The sequence below is a fragment of the Lonchura striata genome, chromosome Z, assembly GCF_050655825.1.
Source record: "Lonchura striata isolate lonStrDom1 chromosome Z, ASM5065582v1, whole genome shotgun sequence".
Classification (NCBI taxonomy): Eukaryota; Metazoa; Chordata; class Aves; order Passeriformes; family Estrildidae; genus Lonchura; species Lonchura striata.
In genome coordinates, this window is record NC_140740.1 from 51,360,494 (window position 1) to 51,379,685 (window position 19,192).

At 40.8% G+C, this 19,192-nt stretch overlaps 1 protein-coding gene across 1 annotated transcript; it reads left to right on the forward strand.

Annotated features, from left to right (window-relative positions):
* Nucleotides 1-8,146: 8,146 nt before the first annotated feature.
* PTGER4 (prostaglandin E receptor 4) lies at nt 8,147-18,954 on the forward strand. The gene is made up of 2 exons (XM_021552105.4): nt 8,147-9,532; nt 16,796-18,954. The coding sequence occupies exons 1-2, from the start codon at nt 8,702-8,704 to the stop codon at nt 17,387-17,389; spliced, it is 1,425 nt and encodes a 474-aa protein (XP_021407780.1). The 5' UTR covers nt 8,147-8,701; the 3' UTR covers nt 17,390-18,954.
* Nucleotides 18,955-19,192: the final 238 nt, after the last annotated feature.

Below are 19,192 nucleotides of genomic sequence, written 5' to 3' on the forward strand. Positions count from 1 at the left end.
ATGTCAAACATACTGAATGCCTTTCCGACAGTGAGAGGCTTTCCAGCTGGTGAAGCAAACAGCATCAGGAATCCATGTGTATATTATTTAAAACTATTATCTATCTGCATTTCTAAAGAGAATGGAGATCATTTTTGTTCCAGTCTGCAACTCTACCATAGCCAAATGTCAGAATAATGAACAAGATATATAAATTTAAGAAGCACATATGAATATTCACTTAGAAGCATCTCAAAAATATTACTAAGCTAATGCATATCTTTCATAAATGGTGAACTGTTATGGAGTGCAGTGGTTCAAAGTATACCTATATTTAAAATATATTAATTCCTAGCACAGATATTCCTCATCTGTGTGAAAAGCTTACAGCCCCAATTAACCAGGCATTAGTGCTTTGCAAACTGCTTACCAGTGAAAAAACAAAAAAGTACAAACTGAATACTTTAAGTAAACTATAAATGGGTCTGTCTCCTCAGAAGCTATTTCTGCTTTGAAAGGCAACAAGGACCACAAGATTGCAAGGGACTTGCAAGTAGCAAATCTGGCACTAACACTGTGTATGATTTTGGAAAAGCTGTCCTGGGTTCCTCCTGCTTCTTTTGTATGGCTAATGTTTAGACAAAAATAATCTTGGATTGATATTCAGGTCTGGAATCATTCCATGTTAGTAAAATAGCTTACCAAAGTGCATGCACTAAGAGATTAATTGCCTAAGCTTCTTGTATAATTGGTAGACAGCACAACATATGTCTTCTCCAGATCCATGCAAAGGTATTCCTTTGATCATCTAGAATATTAGTGTAAAGTATAGAAGCAAGTTAACTGGTTATACCTGTACTGCTCCAAAATAAAGAATTCAGACATATTATTCATCCCTGATATAGTTAGAACATTTTTACCCAAGAAATAGAAAATTATAAGTAGAAACCAAAAATGTGTCATTTCTGAAATTCAAAACTAGAAAAGGAGGGGAAAATCTGTAACACAGAGGGATACAGCTAGATGTGAATTACAGAGCTATCATAAAGCAAGAAAGAACGAAAGAAAGATAGAAGTCCTTTGAAGCTCCCTGTGCGTTCCTAGAGCACCACAGGGAAAGTTCCAGGCGATAGTAACGTCAAGCTCAAGTTAGCCATGGAAGCATAGACATGATTGGCACTGACCATATTCACAGATTTCTTACAGGAATGCTCCTTGTATGATTTTTTTTTTTTTAAGAGCAAATTATATAGAAATTTAAGATTAAAATATGCAGCATAGTACTAATCATATTACAACTCTTACTAAGATAAATGAAAATATACATATTAGTATATTTCTTTAAGAAATAAGGCAAAAAAGGCCAATATGCACGAAGATATATAACACTGCTTTGAATGGAAACAAATTCTGAGTAACAGGGCTTCATTAAAACGTGGCAACTGAACTTCTGCTTCCCTTTCAAATATTCAGCTCTCACTCATGCTGTCATGTCACAAGAGTTTCTACTGCATCTCAGGACTGCAAGCCACAAAAGCTTACTTCAGGACTGCTTCCTGATGACTGATTTAAAACAAAATATTACAGAAGAGAAGAACATAGAAAGAGCCAGTCCACACCCACTGCCAGTGAGCAGAGCAGGGAGCAGCTGCAGGTGGATACTACCACGACAAACTGCAAACATAAATTCTCCTCAACAATAGCTGCTGCAGCAGTGAGTACAGTGGCAGAAAGGCTTTTAAGCAACTGTAAACAAGCCAAAACCTCTTCAACTAGAATGATTTTATGTATTTGAAATTAAAAAATGCTTGATGTTGTATCTACTTCACTAGCTGACAAATGAAAGTGAAATAGCTCTTAAGCTGATAATGCAACTTCTCTCAGCACAAGCAAACTGCAGTAATTCTTGAAGGGCAAATGAAGCCCTTGGTAGCAGGACAGAAATGGGACTACTATTGAATTTGGCTGCCTTTTCCAGTACCAGCCTAAGAACATACCATAGCCTATGTTTTAGTATTTGTTAATCTGACGAAGTCAGTCTATTGAAGTTAATTTTTATTGCCCTATCTAAAACAAGAGGAAATGGGAATTATTAAGTTACCTTTCCCAGTCATTCTTTCAACACACCTAGCTTCCTAGAGGATAAACTACCCTCTGCTGGAATAACAGAGAATTTACAGGCATGAAAACATTTCCTTGAAAACTTCTTTTGGATCTTCTTAAAAACATTCTGCTGCAAATACAGTTCGTCAATTGCTACAGACTTACTAAAGCTGGAGCTTATTCCAGTGATTTTGCAGCCAGCGTCCTCTTAGTGAAAGATAACTGACTCACCTAATATATGAATCATTCCCACAAAATTAGCCGTTTTTTCAAGGAGCTTTAGTAGATTTTTCTAAGAACCAAGCTCCTGAGTAATAGATAATATCCAATAACTTGCTGGTTTCTATTATTTTTCTTGGTCCTGTAATCTTTCAGAATTTAATATTTAATGTGACATCATTCACCCCATGCAAGAGTTGATCACATACAGTAGTTACACAGTGTACAAACCTTTCTGAATAATTGCAATAGCAGGTATTAAGAAAAAGAAAAAAATCTTTCCCAAGGAGCCCAGCTTTAGCATTTATTCATATAATTCTTCCACCAGGAAACAGAAAATACATTGCAACTACTAGATGCTAGTCCATCCTGACAGCTGGAAACACTTTCAAGTCCAGCCCCACAATGGGCAGGATGGTACAAGGAGAAACTTCTATTAAACTTTCAGCTGATTGTAACCCACATCTATCCTCACATCATATGCCCAAGCCAGCCCCTACATGGCAGAGGCAGCACTCAGCCACAAACTATGAAGGATTCTGCCCTCTTTCCAAAATGGTCCCAGTACCTTCATGGAAGGAAACAAACTTCACCTCGAAATCACTGACTATCTTCTTGGACCATTTCACCAGGATAGACACAGAACACAGTTTGTACACAGGCAATATATTTTCCAGACAAACAACAGTTTATTTTACATGGAGTTGTTGAACAAAAAATGAAGCCAAGTATGACAACAGAGAAAGGAATGCTACAAAACCTTATCATGAATTAAGCCACTTCCATGACTGTTAAACCAGTTAAAAAATCACAGGTCCACTGATTTCATCACAGGTGCCTTTGGTATACAGTTTTTAGTACCCAATAAAAGCTTAAACTTTCAAACAGAAATGCAAAGCTCTGATTCTTTTTTCACATCCACAGAATATGGGTGTGTATCACACCCTGACATAATGCTATCACACCACCCCAAAAAAACCCTCAAATTAACCATGAGAAAGCCTGACACTTTGTTTAAATTTCTGGCACACAGATACTGTCATACAGTTACAGCCAGGATCTTTGGAAAGGGTCTTCAGTCCTATGATCTCTCATGGAAAATCTGCAGAACAGCTAGACTGGAACAGGACCTGCCACACAACTGCTTCCTGTGCAGGGTTGGGCTGTTTCTGCTACTGCAGCACAGTAGCTGCCAGTTACAGTACCTCCTCACAACAAAATGAAACAGCATGCAGCATCAGCCATGGAAAGTTTAAAAAATACAAAACAATTCCAATTACTAATATTAACAAAGCAGATTCCAAGGCACCTGTACAACTCATCCAGCATATATCCTAAAATACTAGTTTACTTCAGCAATCGTAGCAGTTTGTGCCAAAGAGGAATTTAACTTGAAACACATTTTTCTGCATAGGATCTGGCTTAGCTGGCTACATGTAACAAATCAGGTAATGCCTGAAATAGTCAAAAGTACTTTAAAGGCTCTTAAAAAAGAAAATATGTTGGCAGCTATTTATCAGTGTTCTTCTATGAACTTCCCATTTTTGCTGTTGGCCTCTGAAAGGCAAGTAAAAACTGCCAAATTAAAAATAAATAAATAAATAAATAAGGCAGTATAAGCAACAGTTGAAGGATAATCTATTTTAATATACACCGTTCCAAGGAAGCAGAATCGAAACGCTGAATTTAAGTATTTTAAGTATTTTAACAATTAATGCAGATTTCATAACTGCTAAAATAGAATTATGAATTAGCACAGCAACCAGCGTTATTAAAAAGGAAAAACCCAGTGTACTACACAGATTAACAGCATTGTTTACACAGTCAAAAAACCCCCAAACTTCAGTAGCATGATTGACTAATATGGAACATATGACTGTTGAGTAAATGATAGAGCTGTGTTACAGTGTCTCATGGGGATGCACCACTGGGTCCCCTGGCAGTGGCATTCTGCAGCTCTCTCCTAGACAGGCGTGGAGCAAGAGGAGCAGGAATGGGACAGCACTGCTTTCACTCCACAAAAAACTACCCCACCCTGGAAAAGGCCCCACTCATCACAATATTTTATCAAGAACAAAGGAAAAGTGCCAGAAGTGATAGTTATAATTCTAGTAATATTAGTAATAACTAGAACGCCTCAAAAAAAAAAAAAAAAAAAAAAAAGACAAACCCAACTGTTACCATCTGTGATGATTTTATACAAAAGTATGAGGACAGGAAAATATTCTATGTTTTAAAGTATAAAATTTTTATCTATTTACAATGCTACTTATGTTCAAGTGACACTACAGAAATTCCTCAAGTCCTCTGAAATAGTTTTTCAGCTTACTCCTTGCTTAATTTTTCTGTTCTAATTATTAATTAAAGACTGTTATGCAACATTTGGTTCAGTCTATCTCCATTGTCTATTAATAATGATTTTATTCTGGCATACAGAGTTTACTCTAACAGTTGTTTTTTCCTGAAAAAACTTTATGTGGCAAAAGCATGACAACAAAAATTAAGCAAAAAAGCAGAAATAACATTTCCCACAACAAACTTTTCCACGAAAGAAGAAAGGCTGACAAATTCTTGAGTAAGTCCAGAATGTTACTGAACTCCAAATATGTAATGGGGGTTTAACATGCAAAATGTTTTTCAGACCTGTAGCATGCTAAGAGCAGTCCAAAGTTTCCAAAATTGGCTGTATACAGACTTCCACTGCCTGCTGAAGACATCACTCCTCTGGAAGTGGAGCTCATAGAAGCAATGCCAGAAAACACCCATCAATTAAATTGTCTACATGGGGATTTCAGTATTAAAATCACAGTTACAAACAGCAAAAATGCTTTGGCATAGTGTTTTTTTGGCTATGTTCCAGCTGTCCCTAGCAATGCAGGTAAGGTTTGGAACTCTCAGCCAGCTAAAGGAGATACAAGGGATATACAAGGGAGACATGCTGAATAAATATGTAATAGAAAAAAAAGAAATTAAGTCAAATATTTTAATTAAAATCTTTCATCAAGAAATATGACCACAGTTAGTTATTCATCTCAACTGATCAAGCTACAGTAGTTGACTAATGTGTGTCACGACTAATCTTCTAAAAACTGTAGCATTACAATCAGAAAAAGTTTACTCTGATGCAATTAAGAATAAATCCTAAATATTTTGACTGTCCTAATAATTTCTAATCTATGATTTTTGAAATTCATTGAAGGTTTTTTCTGAATATGATTACTCTTCAAAGCTTTTATTTTTAATTTGTGATACTTTGACTTCTCATGTAAGTGGTTTCCTCACAAACAGAAGCTCTTTGGTGGTTACTCAATGCTACAACGTATGACATTTCTGCTATGAGAGGAGGACAAGTCATGTTACAAGTGGAATTTCTTCATTTTTTCAGTTCCACTTCAATTCCACTGCGTCTGCTTTGCTCTGAAGACTAAAGATTTCACGTGATCTTTTCATCTTAACTAGGAGCTCTATATATCAAAACCATTAGTTCAGCAGGAAACTCCCAAAAGTTACTGTATTTTCTAATAACTCTGAAAGCTAGACAATGGGTAGACAGAGTAAGCTCACATTCCCAGAAACCCAATCCCACAATTGTGTGACTGATTTCTATCCTATTCTCTAATTAAAGAACTAACACTCTTTCACAAAACTGATCAAAGCTATACTTTTTTTGTACAGTTCTGTGGGGTTTTTGTTTGTTTGGTTGGTTTTGTTTATTTGTGGTTTTTGTTGGTTTTGCTTTTGGTTTAGTTTTTTTTTTTTATGTTGTTTCTTCATTGATTTTCCTGACTTTCCTCCACTTTTTAATTAGTTCTTCAGGTATGCCGTATAAGACAGACCTTATAGAACAAAAGATAGCATTCAGTCTTTCACACCCACTCTCATGTACACAGGAAGGGCCTAGGCACCCTCTGCTATAGACTGAGCCTTGTTAAGACACACTATCTGTTATGAGGTGGGCAAAATACCTCATAAGATGGGATGTGAAGATGAGAAAAAAAGTTTAAAAAAGCAGCAATGAAGAAACAAAAATAATTTCCTCTGTCTTTAGTCATGAAAAAGTTTTGCAGTGCTTCAGGGAAGCAAGAAAGATCTTTTTCCATACTGGTAAATACTGCTGCACATGTGTTAAATTAATCCCAGATAATGGTCTCTAATGCCAAAGCTCCAAAGTCCTGGTGTATGAAAAAAGGACTGTTGAGAAAGAACATGCAATGACACCTCCTGAATTCAGAGCTTGCTTTGCACCTGGCTCAGCTTCCCTGCAACAGTTAGAAAATTGTTTAAAAGCAACAACAACCTTTGTGCTGCATTTACTTTGGAAATTCTTTTGAAGTGCTTCTAATTTGCTTCTGATAGTTAGGCAAACTGGTCAACCTCTACTTCCACGTGTACGCCTGTGCTTGTGACAAGATGACTTTCTATTTTTGTAAAAAGCAAAGAGCCACCAATACCAGCAAAATGTAAGGAAAAGTGCTGTTTGTTTTTTCTGAGCAGACCAGACCACCACCACTGCTATAGTTTCTTTATCCCTGTACGTGTTAAGTAAAAATCAAGTTTTTTGTAAAACTGCATTTTAGTTTTCAAAGCAGTTAGATAACAACACTAAATAAAACCTGATCAAATAGAAACCAGCTTTTTTTCTTCATGTCTGCCCATATAGAACTGAAAAGTAAAACTCTTAGTTGTCTTTCCCACAGTACAAACTTGTCCTCATATATTTTGTTCTGTCAGTACTTTTGTCATCAGCATATTATGATGTTATCATGACTTTACTGATAGCAAGTCCACAGGCATCATTTTCATAGGCTTAAAGGAAATAAAAGAGATGGAAGATGATAAGACTGACAAATAATAGAGTTTCATAATACATTTTGCTTTTACACCAGAGAAGAGATTATTCTAAGGATACAAATGTCATGTTTTGGGACAGAGGTTTTGTGTTCTTTGTAGCAACTAATGTCACTAAGTGCACAAGGGCAATAGACCAGCAGGTGTGAAATCCAGCATAATGTGACGATTCATCCTTGACCGCCATAGCACAGATCACTAGCACAGAAACTCCTATGGCCATACCTGTGGTTATAGGTCTTGTATGGCCATTTCTGGATAGGGACTACACCACCACCATCACCACTTGGGTGAAAGCTGCACACAGGCACTGCATAGTGAGTGCTGTGCTTCTGTCAGCCCGGATAAGACTGACTATAATCGTAGGGCTTAGACAGCAAGTGTAACCCTATTTCCAATTAAGACACGATCGTCTCACAGACAAGACCGAACAAATTCTCGGTACAGACACATATATACATGCCTTGAACGTACACACACACACACACTTCCTGTGCTCGGTACCCACACTAACAGAGGCCAGAAACAGGCAGTACAGCAGATCTTCCCTCTGGCAGCGGGACATGCCGCCCTGATGCCGGAGCACCGGCTGCCGCCCGTCCTGTGCGGCATCACCCCGTCGCACCGCGCCACTCTGTGATGCGCGGCCCGGCGGCCGTGGGGGTGACACGGGCTCGGCCCGGCACACGGACAGCGGGACCCCTGCCCGGGTCCTACGCTGGAGCACGGCGGGCCGGGCAAGCGGCAGCCCAGCTCCGCGGCCAACGCCGTCTGCGCCGCGGCCCCTTCGGAGCGGGCAGCCCGCGGTGCCGCCGGCCGCACCCGAGGGGCCGAGGGGCGAGGGGCCGCGCCCTGGGGCCGGCCGCACGCACAGGTGCCCCCGCCGCCTCCGGCCCCGCCGCCCCCGCCCCGCGCAACCTGCCCTGCCCGGCGCGGCCAATGGGGCGAGAGGGCGGGGAGCGGCGGCGGAGCGGCCCGGGCCGCCCCCGCCCTCCGCGGCGAAACTCGGCGGGAGCGCCGCGGCAGCGGAGACGGTGCCCGCGCCCCGCGCCGCTCTGCTCCGCGCAGCGCAGCGCACCGCCGGCCGGCGGCGGGGGATGAGCCGCGGCCACCGCGCTCCGCCACCTTCTCACGCCGCCCCGGGGACACCTGGAGCCGCCGCCCCAGCGCCGCGCTGAGCGCTCCCCGGCGTCGGTGCGAGAGGCGGTGAGGCGGCTCCGCTCGGGCCGCCCCGATCCCCCTCCGGGCCGGGCGCGGAGCTCTGCGTCAGGAAGAGGCAGCCCCGGCTCTCTTGGCTGCGGTCGGTGGTTGACGGACGGCACCCCGGTTCGGCCTCATTTTAGGACTTTTTTTTTTCTTTCTTTAACTGAAACACACCGCTTCTTTATTTTTCTTTCTTTTTTTTTTCTTTTTTTTTTAAAAAAAAAAAAACTTCTTGCGCATTTGAACTTTTTCTTTCGCATTATACTACCCTCTCTCTTCCCCTTCTCGGCTTTTTCTTTTCGGACCCGATCTTGCCGTCTCTCAGCTCGCCAGCTGCAGCGTGGGTATCATGTCATTCGACCCCACCACCATGCCACCTGCGAACGGCTCCGCCAACGGGACTGCCAGCGGGGCCGAAGGCGGGAAGCCCCCCACTATCCCCACTGTCATGTTCATCTTCGGTGTGGTGGGCAACCTCATAGCCATCGTGGTGCTCTGCAAGTCCAGGAAGGAGCAGAAGGAGACCACTTTCTACACACTGGTCTGTGGACTGGCAGTCACAGATCTCTTGGGGACCTGCCTGGTGAGTCCGGTCACAATTGCCACTTACCTGCAGAACCAATGGCCAGGAGGAGCTGCACTGTGTGAGTACAGCTCCTTCATCCTCCTCTTCTTTGGACTCTCTGGCCTCAGCATTATCTGTGCCATGTCTATAGAGAGGTACCTGGCCATCAACCATGCCTATTTCTACAACCATTATGTAGACAAGAAGCTGGCAGGACTCACACTCTTTGCCATCTACGCTTCCAACGTGCTGTTCTGTGCCCTCCCCAGCATGGGGCTTGGCAAATCTACTTTGCAGTACCCTTACACTTGGTGTTTCATAGACTGGCGAACAAAGGTGTCCACCCATGCAGCATATTCCTACATGTATGCGGGCTTCAGCTCCTTCCTGATCCTGGTGACTGTGATCTGCAACATCCTGGTGTGCGTGGCCCTCATTCACATGCACCGCCAGTTCATGAGACGCACGTCTTTGGGGACAGACACCACCTCCAGCCGTTTATCTGACTTTCGCAGACGCCGGAGCTTCCGTCGGATGGCTGGAGCAGAAATCCAGATGGTTATTCTGCTCATTGCCACTTCCCTGGTCGTGGTCATCTGCTCCATTCCTCTGGTGGTGAGTAACATCATGCAGCCCTTTTTCTGTTCCATCACCCTTACTGCAGAAACTTTTCTTCTCCTAGTCTATTTGTCAAACAGGTTCCTGTTGGAATAAGTGCTTGTTTATGGCACCTATAGTTGATGTCACAATTTGTTACAATAACTCAATGGCTGTTAGCATGCATGCATGATAAGAGAAAGTTGGGTAAATTTACATTTACACAAAAAGAAAGCTGCTTATCTTAAGTTCTAGAGTCCTTTACTTGATTAAAACAGAGTGCCAAAAATCTCAATCGTTTCACTTTTCAAGTGGAATCTACATAGTAAAATCCTGAGTGATAAAGGCACTTTAAAGTCCACCTACAAAATTAATTTGTGTTAAGTGAGGCTTGGGGCTGGCCTGCATTTCTGGCTGTTTAGTGTGTCTTTAAAATGTGCATGCTGTTGCTGTTGGGTGCAAGAGTCCCTGATGTGCAAAAGGAGGACAGAGTTGTGTTCACTTGGCACTAGCAACACACAGAGTTCTTCACAACCAAAACCTGAGTTATGCTTCCACTCCTCAGGGATTCATGCACCATCTCTAAGGTAGATCCCACACAGGCATCCTTTCAGGAGTTCCCCACACAGTGGGAGGAGTGAACTCAGTGGAACCACCTGTCGGTGTATAGCTCAGTGAAATGAATGTTGGAGGAATCTGGCACACGTAAACCTTGAGATCACGCTGAAACATTACAACTAACTGTTTGCTCTTCTTCTGAAAAGGTTGATACAATTAAATTGAACACACAGGATCTACTTTTTCTATTCCTCCAACTTATCTTCAGGAAAGACAAAAAATCCAAAGTCCACCAGCTAGAGGCAGAGTTCTTGCTTGCCAACAGCCAAAATAAAGCTTGTCAAAAATCCTGTACTAGTCTGGCTCAGAGACATTAAACAAATAGTTGGCTTGCCCTGTTTGCCATCTTACAAAACACAGTGTAGGGACTAAAGCAGTGGCTGTCAGACAGAAGGTGTTTTTAGAAGGACTCTTTAAAGGAGGTTTCTTGTCAGTAGGGTGGTCCCTGTCATAGAGAGGGGGTGCCATGTATGTCAAATTGAGCTGCCCATGTGGAGATGCAAAACAGTGCATGTATATCGCTGTAAGGAAGTTTGGAGAAGTGCATGTGAACAGGACTTGGGTGTCAGCGAGTCTGTCCCCCTGCTCAGAGAAGCTGTAATGGCAGGGTTGGTCAGAGCTGCCCCATTACTGACAAACAGGAGCTAGTGAAGAGTGGCTGTGCTGCAGCACCAGGCTCCAAGCCATTACCAAAGGCCATCTCCTCTCCTTCGGCATTGTCCCTTGGGGTGGTGGCAGGGCGTGACCGAGCATGGTGCCGTGTTCATTGCCTGACATCCAAAGGAGGCTGAGAGGTGCTGCCTGAGCTGCACACAGGGTGTCCCCGGGAGGAGCACATGCCTTAGACAGAGGAACTGTGCCAGCCTGCCCTGCAGTCCAGCTCCAGCAACGACAGGGGTAAGCGGACTCACTGCACCGGGCAAAATGATGGCAGATAGCTAAAACCCTGACAGTACTGGGGGGTGACAGTACTTAATTTGATTAATCATCAAATCAGCTACTTCACAAGAGAAAAATACCACATTTTCAAAAGAGGTGCTTGATAAATGCAGAGAACAAGTTCTCTGAATTAAATACAGTGTCATGATGTGATGGACTTAAGCAGCTTCAGAAAACAAGCCAAGTCTTATCCTGTAGCAAAGCAGATAGAGGAGTGCTGAGAAGTCTGAATGTGAAACACAAAAGGAAATATACATTTGCACCTAGGCAGTCTTTTAAATAATACTTCAGAAAAAAAAAAAGGGCGGTGAGGGGCAGGAATCAAGAGGGAGGGTTTACCAGAAAGTGAACAGGATTGTTGAGAGTTAAAATTAATGAACCTGGGTGAGGCAAAAGGTTTATTATTTAAACAGTAGCTAGTGAAAAACTTGCATATAGCAGAAGTATGTGAAGGTGCAGGTGATAAAAGTTGTAAAGCTCTCATAGACCTCGATTTCACTTCATACAAAGGCAGTGTTACCTTGGTAATGTTCACATAAGTTAGCTTTTACCTGCTAAAGCAGTATGTATTTTCTCTATCTAAAATGACGTAAGAAACTCTCAATTCATTTAGATAGATGACTAAAAATAAAAGGAAGCTTTTTCTAAAAAACAAACCCAAATAACCACATATGTACACATCATCACAGTGTCCAGTGTGTTTAAATTTCCTCATTGTTGAGTAGCTTTTTTAAGTCTTTTGCCTCCTTCTGCGGGAATAAGCCACAGCCACTTGTGCTGCTTTGTGCCATGATGAACATGATGCTGCTGTGTTAAGCCCTCTGGATGCACGGACACTGAGGTTAAGAATGGGGAAACTCAGAGAAGTGACACCTTTGTAGTATAAATCCCTAGAAAGTAGGGATTTAGGCAAAGTAGGTGGATTACTAATATAGACTAATATCTGCTAATAGACTTATATTTTCATGACTCGGAGGAGTTTTAAGGAGTCCTCAGGTCAGCCTGGCAGTCATAAAGAGGTGCCAGCATGATTCAGATAACACAAAGCAGGCTCAGAGGGTGCTTTGTGACTTAAGTTTTCTTTTGATGAGCTGACTTCCCACTGATGATTTCAGCTCAATGAACCATCAAGTAAGTAAAAGAAAAGCAACTTCTGAAAGAGACATATAAACTTCTAACATTTTTGAACAAACACTTTCATAAGATAGTAAGATAGCAGATGGGGTCAATCCAACAGGAGCCACTTATTATGGTTTGATAGAAAAAAAATTCCAGATCTGAAATATTAAACAACCCTGAAATAACTGAGTCACAGATAACAGCAGGTTTTATTAATGAAATGCTTCATCGTATGGTTTGCGCATAGGGTAGTTCAGGGTTTTAGTGATTATTCATAAAATTGCAAAAGTTTAAGGTAACAAGTGCTGTAACAAAATTATGGGGGGTTATGCAAAATGCTAAATGAACTTAAGAGAAGGCTGATCAAGTATATAAAGGAAGAAAAGATGAATGAAAAATAGATTTATGAAGGAAACTTTATATAAACTGGTGAGTTCTCAATGTGCAGAAGAGGGTGTGAAAGACATGAATCTGACAATAGTTTAAAAATTAAGTAAGAAAAGCACGTAACTTATGTGCTGACTTGTGTCTTGGCTCCACAGGGCTTATGTCATCTCTTAAAATATTTTGAGCTGTTTAGAAATGAGAATTGAATAGTGTAAAATGTATGGAATAAATTATATTAGGAGAGATTTTATCAAGAAGAGAGCAGAAAATTTTATCTAGCCTTTCTAAAAACACCAAGCTGTTTCAAGAATAAATAGGCACACACTACTCAAAGTCTCGAATTCACTCCAGCAGTCTGTCAGATACTACTAAAAATTTTAAGTTTGTGATCTTTTTCTCATTCTGACCACTGAACATTGTTAAATTATGGTGATATGAAAAATAAAATGTAATATTTCAGGGTGTACATCTTGTTGATTGCATGAAATTATTAGGATTGTCTAACTTGATATTTAATTGATCTAATTGGCTTGGCTTGGCTAGTTTCAGCTTTTCAGTATCAGGGACTGTCCATGACCAACTGCAAGGTGTCAGGCATGATTTTTTGGCAGTAGAGTAGTCACCAAGCAGACAGTAAGACCTTGAAGGGCAAAGGTTATTGGCTTGTGGAGCTGCAAAACTCGTTCCTGCTTACTACCATATGTTTTTTTAATTTATCATATCAGCATGTGGGGAGATTTTGAGGGCAGGTGGAAGCTGTGGAAACAATTACAAGTGTGACTGTAACTATAAAAGTCACTTTATAATGCCTCATAGGATTAGAAATCATGACTTGCATCTGTAGTTAGTAAAAAGGAAAAGCGCAAACAGCACAAGGAACTCTGATCTTAAAAGTGCTTTTCTGGAGCATAGACTTGATGTACCTTAGAGCTGTGTAGTTAATTGCAAATAAACTGCTAGTACTCTTAAGATATGTTGTCTGAATTCTACAGCTGCAAACCTAATATACAAACCCTATTTTTTAGAGACCTGAATTGTTCTAGTTTGCTTCCTTTTTTAATTAGGATTTCAAATTGTCCAAATCCAAGCATCAGATTAGATAATTTATTTAGTAGCACATTCCACTTGCTTGCACTTGCTGAGAAGATGACAGGCAATATCTTTTATCATGTTACTTTCTGCAGCAGGGGACTTGTAGTCAAAAGAGGGTACATGTCTTGCTGTAATTTTAAGTGATTCTTTACTAAATGTTGTTTCACCAATAAATAAAGAAGGATAGAACTTACGTTCCTACACGGGTAAATTTTTACTCTATTGTGATTAATGTAAAACAACAATAGGTCTGAACTGATAAATACATATGACTTTCTGGGGAATTCATTTTCTATGGAACTCTACTGGGAAGTAGAAACAGTTTTGTACAATTGGAGTTTTCACTGACTAGGTTCACTCTGTGAATCGCTAGCCTCCACATGCTGTGTAGCTGTCAAAAGGAAATACAGCATGCAGAGAGCATAAAACGAGCTGTCCTGTACCATTAGCAATAATCCTTTTCAGCCACAGAGTGAACACTGGGAGACGTTTTTGTCTTTCCATAAAGTCTGCCAGGTAGCAGAAAGAGGTGGAATAGGTACCTCAATTTCACGTGCTGCTTATCAAAAGAACAATCCGACTATTAAATCACTGACGTGTAACTACAGCTCCGAGTTTAAAAAAAAATAATAAAAAAGTAGGCTAGGTCTCCAAGTAGAACTGCGTATTTCTTCAGCTTTCTTCAAAGTATGCCTTCTGGTTTTCATGTGGTCTGGGTAGATTTGTTATACACACTACACATATACACACATAGACATTATATATATCTACACATTATACATGTACATATATATGCATATTATACCTATAATATGCGTATTATTCCTATGGACATATACTCATTATACATATCTACACTTTATAGACATACACGCATACATATTACACAAATACACACACCTGTTGTACGTGTGCACGCATCACGCACATAAACACACACCTATTGTACATATGTACACACACACCTCGTACATACAATTCACATTATCCGCGCGCACACAAACACTGCACAGCGATCCGCACCCGCCGCGGGGCAGCTGTGCCATCTAGCGGCCTTGCCGGGGAGCAACAACTTATTTATCAATAATTTATTTACAAATCCTCTATTTGCAGCATAAAAAATAGGGAAACTTAAACGCGAACTTAAATCTGTACACAAATAGGGAAAGCTGCTTACAGAACAAACAGTCAGAATAATAAATAAAATAACAAAATTACGATCTTATAAATAAAGTTATAATTGAGTTATTTATAAATAAAATTAATGATGAAAAATAAAATTATGTCTAAAATAGTTTAAAATAAAGCCGAATATTAAAAAAAGAAGGAAAGATTTTTACAAATTTTTTTTTCAAAAGCCATAAAAATAAGTTCATCATGCATAGGAATACTCTTTGAAGCACCAGAATGAAACAGATCACTGAGGCCAAGAAATTAGTAGTCAGAAAGACATCTGCAGTGTTATAAATCATTAGAAAAGTAACTGTGGGCAAAACTGGCATCACTATATTGCTTTTTAAATTCAACATTTTCCCGTATCTTGAGTTCACTAGGTTACCCATAAACCAAGAGAAAAGTACTGAGAAAGGAAGTATACTCCATCTTCAGTTTGACAATCCATTTGAGAGAGACTGCAGGCAGAGGGCTTCCACAGAGGGTCTCTGCGTTATTCTAAACATACCACTGGAAGCTTTCGAGAATATTCCATCTCTGAATATTGACAGGGCTGAATGCCACCACATTGCCCCCCTGCAAGAAAATTTCTCAAGAATTGTGAAATTTTCCACCGGACTTGGATGGCTTCACATGGAGGACATGTAAAAAAGTTACTTATGAGGGCTATTCTAATTTGGCCCATTTATTTAAGTGCTTGCTTGCCTCCATGACTGTAACCTCATAGCTAGGAAGGCCTTGATTCATTTCAGGACCCAAGGATGAGATTCTAAAAACCTCGTAATTTTGCTACTAGATTTTTATTGTATCAGATGAAAATAAAATTAAGGGATTTATTTTGACTTACCGTAAGGAACCTGAAGAAAATAAAATCTTCCATTATTCATTTTTAAGTTGCTTTCCTAAGCCTTTCTCTAACTGGACACTGCTTAGGTCTTGCTAAAATGGAGAAGAGCTATTTGAGACTAATAACACAACAATTTATGCCATTTTGGACTGTGCCTTACAGCAGTATTTACAAGAGTGGTTTCTAAACAAGGAAAGATACCAGCTGAAGAAGAAAGTAGCAGAGTAAGCTAAAGAATACATTTCTGTGTAGAAGACAGGGCCCTTCAGTTTTAAAATTTGTGCATGATAAATTAGAATCACTAATTAAATAGTCACTTCACACATCAACTTCAACATCTTAAACTCTTGACCACTTCATCAGTATTTTTTTAAGTAAAATCAAAATGTTGGCTTGTGTAGGAGAACAGTGTAGTCTAGTGCTGAAATTATCTCAATATCTTGGCCTGTTAAAAATCTCCTAGCTGGGCAACCTGTCTTTTTGGGGTTTTCTTCCTCTTTTTTTTTTTTTCACTTTTCTGTTTTTCTAAACCATGCTGCAGCAAGCAAACACTTGCAGTTATATAAACAGTTCCAGTAAGGATAGGTGCCAGGAAAATACATTTCTAAACATGGAAATTGACAACTCAGGACTTGCTTACGGAGTCTCATGTACATGGATTATCATGTGTGTTTCAGTTCATTTCTAAGTGATTATTGCTAGAGGAACTGGTCAGGTCTCCCTGGTCAGTTATGTCTTTGCAGGTTGCATGAGACTTGATGTGTACCAAGGAAGCAGGATCCAGGTCTACATCTTTGTTCCTGGAAAATTTTAAAGACACCAGCCAAAATTTGGAAGTTCAGGGATTAAATACGAGGTGAAAGAGAGAGAAAAACCCAGTCTTTTTCTACATGTAACAAACAAAGGTGGTACAATTTTCATCTGGTTTTATTTTGCGGTTTCCATAAACTAATTCATGGCTGCCAATCTGAGATGCCTAACTTTGCCAGCCTGCTCTTCTGTTGTAGCTTACATCTGCAGATCTAAATCTCTGCTTTGAAGTAAGCTTTTCTATCCTGATGCAATTAGATAATTGTGTCTTCCTTTTCCCCCTTCTCCTTGGGTAGGTCCGTGTCTTTGTGAACCAGCTGTACCGGCCTGCATCAGTGGAAGATGTCAGGCAAAACCCTGACCTGCAAGCCATCCGCATTGCCTCAGTGAACCCCATTTTGGACCCGTGGATCTACATCCTCCTCCGCAAGACGGTGCTCAGCAAAGCCATCGAGAAGATCAAATGCCTCTTCTGCCGCATTGGGGGGGCTCGGAGGCAGCACTCAGGGGGCAACTTTAACTGTGTGGATGGGCGCAGGACCTCCTCTGCCGTGTCCAGCCAGTCGCCCTCCTTCATCTCGCGCGAGCTGAGGGAGATCAGCAGCACCTCCCAGACGCTGCTGTACCCTCCAGAGCTGAGCGAGAGCAGTGTTGGGGGCCGTGTGCTTCTCCCGGGCCCCAGCGCCAGCTCGGCTCAGTCCGACACCACCTCCGTAAGGACGCTGCGGAGCTCCGACACCTCAGACTCCTCACAGGGACACGACTCTGAGAGCGTCTTCCTGGTGAGCGAAATCAGCTCTGGTGGCGGGGCCAGCTCTGCACCCAAGAGTGGCCCTCTCCAGGTCACCTTCCCCACAGAGACATTGAATTTGTCAGAAAAGTGCATATAGATAGCCATGAAAGGCATCAACCCTGGGGATACTTCCTGGTACATTGGAAAAACTGGTGCAATAGATAGGTGTTCTGCCTATTTGTGGGAAGAGGGGTTCAGCTGTGCTTCAAAGGGCTAATTTTCCTCTTGCTGTGCGATGGGTACATTTCCTTTAGACTACTGAGGACTGTGTGGAACAGACATTGCACTTGGGCCCTGCGTCGGAAATGGTATAAAGCAGGTCTGATGGGACTGGAAACATGAACTACCTTGTCTTGTTGTAGGACACAGGACAGCTACTGTGCCTCTGGAAATAGAAAGACCCCATCACTTGCTTTTTTTATTTTTTTTCTTTCCCTTTCCAAGTCTGGTAAAATTGTTCTTGCTCCTTCCCTATGGCTGCTCAGCTATCAAGAATTTAAGCTTCTGGTACTAGAGCTGAATATGAGGCAGCTGCTAGGAACTGGACACAGCTACTCTGAGAGCTGCCTACAGTAGGATTTTAAAGTGTCTCACTAAAGCATGAAAATGTGAATTTTTATTATTGTATATATATATCAGGATAGAAAATATTTAAAAGTGTATTCTTCTCTATGAGAAGGTTTGTTAGGAATACAAGGTATACAGAAATGATTGCCAGCCTTCTCTTCCCTCAGTATTTCCTGCTGATAAGGCATTCTTACCTTAGATTTGTTGTTCATGCTAGATTCACAGCTGATGAGATAATTCTCGAGCTGAGAATACATAAGCACTTTCTGAGTGAAATGGGAATATATGCCTTTCTAAGAGAAAAGAAAACACATCCTTCCAGTTAAGAATATTAGTTTTCAGTATATGTATATACTAAAAAAAATCAGATTTTATTTATGTTCTGAGAACGTTTTTCTGTGTAACACACGTGCACCTCTCTGAGTACTTTGGCCCACAGTCTGCACACCTGAGGCACACACTTCACATTGCCCATCAGAGTGGTCCCTCTGCTGCCAGGGAGACTCCTTACATATAAAGTTAAGGACATATAGAAGTGCTTTCAATATCAGGGCCTGAAACTTTCAACTCCTGGTTAATAGTCTTAATATTCACTTTAGTTAAAGCATCACTGATGTAATAAAGGTATTTTTTCATAACATTTATCATTTTACTTTAAATAGTAAATAGAATATTATGACTGTGTAATCTGATACTCCATCAAATAAATGTATGAAACAATGGAAGCAGAATCTTCATTTGTAGATTATATAGAACTATATTGCAGTCTTAAACACCTTGAAAAGCATTTGTTGCTAGAGTTTTGATGACAAACACATCACCAAAAACAGCTGTTAACCACTGACAAAAAGGAGTTTTGTGTTTTATGTTGTAAGGGTTAGATCTTGTTCCAGAAATACTGTGTATCAAAATAATTCTGTACAGATATTTGGGGGACCTTTTGTCAAATACAAAGTATGTTATGCTGCTTAAAGTGTTTTCATGTGAATGCTACATTGTAATGAAAATCTTGAGCCTTAATGTTGATATGTTTAAGCAGTTGTACCGACCAAAGCAACTTTGGGGATCACAATTAAATGGAAATGTTCTGCTTGATCTCAGATGTCTACATGAGTCTGCCATTCAGTGCCAACTCCTTGCCTTAACAAGCCTCCCATCTTGGAATGCTTTGCACTCAGTTACTGCCAAAACATACGTTGTCCTGCAAGTTTCCAAAACACCACAGCCTGATTGATCATCGTCAGCAAGAACCAGCAGTCTTCAAAACTATCCTAAAAAGCCGCACAGAGCCGCAGAAATTCTTTATTTGAGCAAAGACATTTTCCTTTAACAG

Bases quoted from the DNA above. Each gene is read 5' to 3' on its own strand.
- PTGER4 (XM_021552105.4), top strand. From the start codon at position 8,702: ATGTCATTCGACCCCACCACCATGCCACCTGCGAACGGCTCCGCCAAC. The intron at 9,533-16,795 runs GTGAGTAACATC...CTCCTTGGGTAG, and splicing joins TCTGCTCCATTCCTCTGGTG to GTCCGTGTCTTTGTGAACCA.